Source organism: Eimeria necatrix, genomic scaffold (genome assembly GCF_000499385.1).
Source record: "Eimeria necatrix Houghton genomic scaffold, Enh_scaff443, whole genome shotgun sequence".
Taxonomy (NCBI): Eukaryota; Apicomplexa; class Conoidasida; order Eucoccidiorida; family Eimeriidae; genus Eimeria; species Eimeria necatrix.
The window spans coordinates 1-4,531 of record NW_013654807.1 but is presented as its reverse complement, the minus strand read 5'-3'; the positions used below and the strand labels follow the sequence as shown (position 1 = coordinate 4,531).

At 58.8% G+C, this 4,531-nt stretch overlaps 2 protein-coding genes across 2 annotated transcripts; one reads left to right on the top strand and one right to left on the bottom strand.

Annotated features, from left to right (window-relative positions):
- Positions 1-3,305, top strand: ENH_00054510 (ATP-dependent DNA helicase, putative; the record flags this gene model as incomplete). The annotated part of the gene is made up of 5 exons (XM_013583817.1): positions 1-1,512; positions 1,673-1,916; positions 2,116-2,325; positions 2,504-2,910; positions 3,069-3,305. 5 exons carry the CDS (start codon positions 1-3, stop codon positions 3,303-3,305), a joined length of 2,610 nt encoding a protein of 869 aa, XP_013439271.1.
- Positions 3,306-3,992: 687 nt separating this feature from the next.
- Positions 3,993-4,531, bottom strand: ENH_00054500 (hypothetical protein; the record flags this gene model as incomplete). The annotated part of the gene is made up of 2 exons (XM_013583816.1): positions 3,993-4,141; positions 4,322-4,531. Coding segments are annotated over 2 exons (359 nt in total), but the record flags the coding sequence as incomplete, so codon positions are not given.

Here is a 4,531-nt window from a genome sequence, read left to right as displayed (position 1 = left end):
ATGACGAATCGGCTGCAGCAGCAGCAACAGCACAAGCAGCAGCAGCAGCAGCAGCAGCAGCAACAGCAGCGGCACAGCGGCGGCAATTTTCTTCCCGGCCCGTGTGGCGTCTTGCTCACTGCTGCGTTGCTGCTGCTGCTGCTGAGGCAGCAGCAGCAGCAGCAGCAAACGGTGGGAAGCCGCTGCTGCTGCTTCGCTGCGGCTGCAGTGCTGCCCTTTCGCCCAAGCCGCTGCAACAGCAGCAGCAGCAGCAGCAGCAGCAGGGGTCTTTGCCTGCCTTCACTATCCTTTGCGCTTGCCGTGCAGCAAGCAGGAGCAGCAGCAGATGGGGCAGCAGCAGCAGCAGCAGCAGCAGCAGCTGCTGCTGCTGCTGCTGCTGCAGCAAGACCCTCTTTTCTCCTGCCTCCCCGCATTGCAAAGGAGACAAATGGAGACACACGAAAGTTCTTTAGTCCTTTTATCTCGAAGGAGTCTTCTCTCAGCCAAGCAGCAGCAACAGCAGCAGCAGCAGCAGCAGCAAGCAGCAGCAGCGACGGAAGCAGCAGCCAAAGCAAGAGAACCCGCAGCAACAGCAGCAGCACGAAACGCAGCAGCAGCAGCAGCAGCACCAGCAGCAGAAGTGGGGACGCTGGAGGCAACCTAAGGCCGCGTTTCCAGTGGCCCAGCAGCAGAAGCAGCAGCAGCAGCAGCAGCAGCAGTAGCTGCAGCAGCAGCAGAAGCAGCGGGAACAGCAGCAGCAACGCGGCCAGCAGAAGCAGCGAATTCAGCAGCAGCGTGCAAAACCGAAGCTGCAGCAGCAGCCGCCCCGCCACCGCCACTGCTGCCGCTTCGAGCAGCAGCAGCAGCAGCAGCAGCAACAGCAGCATCTTGGCAGCTCGCAGCAGCAGCAGCAGCAGCAGCAGCAGCAGCAGCAGCCGCAGCAGCAGCCTCAGCAGCATCAGCAGCGTAGCGGATTTGGCGCTGCTGCCCCTCAGGGCCCTGCACGGGATTTCAACAGCAAGAGAAGCTGTGCTGCAGCAGCAAGCTGGCTGCAGCAGCTGCTTGGATTTGCTGCTGCACTTTTTGCCTGTGAAGTATCTTGCCATTAACACTGTCAGCAGCAAAGAAGAACTGGAACAGGCAGCAGCAGCAGCAGCAGCAGCAGCAGCAGCAGCAGCAACAGCAAGCGCAAGGGGAAGGGCTCATGGCGGCAAATCGCAGCAGCAGCAGCAGCAGCAGCTAGCGCCGCAGCAGCAGCAACAAAGTATCATGGGCTGTACCCTCTCCGAGCCTGCTGCTGCTGCTGATGATGCCGAGCAGCAGCAGCAGCAGCAGCAGCAGCAGCAGCAGCAGCAGCAGCAAACGGAGATTCCCCTTCACTTGCAGGGCGGCCCTGTCTCCTTTGTAGGCTGTTTAGAACGGGTGAGCAGACGCAAGCAGCAGCAGCAGCAGCAGCTGCTGCAGCAGCAGCAGCTGCAGCAGCAGCAGCTGCAGCAGCAGCAGCAGCAGCAGCTAGGCCACTGCATGGGCCTTGTGCGCAGGCAGCAACTTGAAACTGCACATCTCTTTCTTTTCTTTTTTGATTCTTTTTTGTCTCCTCGTCTTTAAAGCCTCTCTACTTCTCACGGCCATCTAGGGTTTAGGGTTTAGGGTTTAGGGTTTAGGGTTTAGGGTTTAGGGTTTTGTCCTGTAGATGTCTCACTGCCGTCTGCGGGGGCCTTCTCGCCTGATGCTCTCCACAGCGAAAATAAGAAGTCTTTTAAGCAGCAGCAGCAGCAGCAGCAGCAGCAGCAGCAGCAGCAAGAGCAGCGACTGCAGCGCCAGCAGCAGCAGCAATGACAAGGGCAGCAAGAAAAGCCGCAGCAGCAAACGCACTCGAGGCAGCAGCAGCAGCAGCAGCAGCAGCAGCAGCAGCAGCAGCAGCAGCAGCAAAAGCAGTGAGGCAGCAGTTCTAAGGGCTGAGTGGGTCGGCAAGTTTCATCAGCTGCTGCAGCTGCGAGCTGGCCAAGTTGTCAATGTCACTGGCAAAGTGAGCTGCTGCTGCTGCTGCTGCTGCTGCTGCTTCTGCTGCTGCTGCTGCTGCTGCTGCTGCTTCTGCTGCTGCTGCTGCTGCTGAGTTTATTGCTGGTGTTACAGTTAATTGTGTTGCTGCGGGCGCCGGTATTGCTGCTCTTGCTGCTGCTGGCGCGGCAGCTGCTGCTATTGCAGCAGCTGCTGTTGCAGCAGTTGCTGTTGTCGCTGCTGTGTCTGCTGCTGTTGCTGCTGCTGCTGATGATGATGACACTTTTGCTGCTGCTGCAGATCCTGCTGCTTCTGGAAGTTTAGCTTACCTTTTGCCAACGGCAGGTCTGAAGCGAGCTGCAGCCACAGCAGCGTCAGCAGCAGCAGCAGCAGCAGCAGCAGCAGCAGCAGCAGCAGCAAAGCGATTGCTTCTCTATGTTTTCTGTGCGCCAGGCAATTAAAAAGACAAGAAGCAAAATACCAACAATGAAAAACCCCAGAATTGAAGTTTTGGCAGCTTCAGAAAGTGCATTTAGAGCTGCTGCTGCTGCTGCTGCTGCTGCTGCGGCGGCGACGTCAACAGGTAGCAGCAGCAGCAGCAGCAGCAGCACCTTAGCAGCTGCAGCAGCACCGGCGCTTGCTGAGGAGGAGGCTAGCAGGGAGGCAGCATGTGCAGATCCAACTGCAGCAGCAGCAGCAGCAGCAGCAGCAGCGGTGACAGCAGCAGCAGCAGCAGCAGAAACAGCAGCAGCAGCAGATGCTGCTGCTGCTGCAGGCTTCAAAAGTTGCCATCGAGCTGCACCCCAGGCCGCAACGAGAGACCACGAGCTGCCGCTTCCTCACCAACAGCAGCAGCAACAGCAGCAGCAGCAGCAGCAGCAGCAGCAGCAGCAGCAGCAGCAGCAGCAGCAGCAGCAGCATTTGTTTCCGGTATATTCGCCCGTGCCCTCTGTGCCGACAAAGCTGCTGAAGAATGCAATGCAGCAGCTGCTGGCAGCAGTTTGTGGGGTTCCCGATTTGCTGCCAAAGGCCTTTAGAGAGAAGAGAAAGTTGCTGCGTAAGTCGCGCTGCTGCTGCTGCAGCAGCAGAAGCAGCAGCAGCAGCAACAGCAGCAGCAGCAGCAGCAGCAAATCCTGCTGCTACTGCTGCTGCACCTCGTGCTGCCTTTGGTGCTGCTGCCGCTGTCGGTCTTGCTGCTGCGGCACTTAGTGTTGTTTCTAACGTATTACACCGCAACTCCTGCTGCTGCTGCTGTTGCTGCTGCTGCTGCTGCTGTTGCTGCTGCTGCTGCTGCTGCTGCTGCTGCTGACTCCAGGCTTCCCTGAATTTGCCTTTTCATGTGCCTGCCTTTGAAGCCAAAAAGAGTTGGCAGCTGGCGGTTTGTTTTTGCTGCTGCAGCGCTTGCCTGCTGCTGCTGCTGCTGCTGCAGCACCTGCTGGCATTTGCTGCTGCAGCACTTGTTTGCTGTTGCTGCTGCAGCATTTGCTGAGGCCCTGCGGCGGCTGCACTGTCCCCAAAATGCAGCAGAACTGCCGCTGGCTCGCAGACGCATTGCTTTTGATTTGCTGCTGTGGCTGCAGCTAGCAGCAGAACTCAGGCTGCTGCAGGTCTGCTGCTGCTGCTGCTGCTGCTGCTGCTGCTGCTGCTGCTGCTTATTGCTCCTTCTGATGGCAGTAGTTCGACTGCGGTTGCTGCTGCTGCTGTCGCAGCAGCTAGCAGCAGAGTCCAGGCTGTTGCTGCTGCTTTTGCTGCTTCGTCTGGCTGCTGGTGTTGCTGCTGCTCCCGTCGCTGCTGCTGCTGCTGCTGCTGCTGCTATAGCGGCTGCTGGTGGTGGATGTAGTGCGTCTGCTGCTTCGGTTGACTCTGACACTGCTGCTGCTGCTGCTGCTGCTGCTGCTGCTGCTGCTGCTGCTGCAGCTAGGCCGCGTCTCTGCCTCTTCTTGTGGGGCCCCTGCGGAGCTGCTGCCGCTTAACGCTTTGCTGCAGTCTCTTCCCTTTACCCCCACCCCTTCTCAAATAGCTGTAAGCAAATACTTTGCTGCTGCTGCTGCTGCTTCTGCTGCTGCTGCTGCTGCTGCTGCTGATTCGGCTGCTGCTGCTGCTGCTGATTCGGCTGCTGCTGCTGCTGCCACTGTATTGGCTGCTGCTGCTGCTGCTGAACCTGCAACAGAGGCGCAGAGAAGCAGCAGCTCTCCATAACGCCACGGGGTGTCTGTACACCCTAAAGCGGCTTTGCTGCTGCTGCTGCTGCTGCTGCTGCTGCTGCTGTCTATACACCTCAGAGCTGCAGATACACCCGAATTTTGTGTCTCTTTTTCCTCTTAGGCCCTCAAAGACATACAGCGCGACATGGCGCTGCCGACGCCCATGAGGAGACTCGTGCAGGGTAACATCTGCTGCTGCTGCTGCTGCTGCTGCTGCTGCTGCTGCTGCTGCTGCTGAGGAGACTCGTGCAGGGTAACATCTGCTGCTGCTGCTGCTGCTGCTGCTGCTGCTGCTGCTGCTGCTGCTGCTGAGGAGACTCGTGCAGGGTAACATCTGCTGCTGCTGG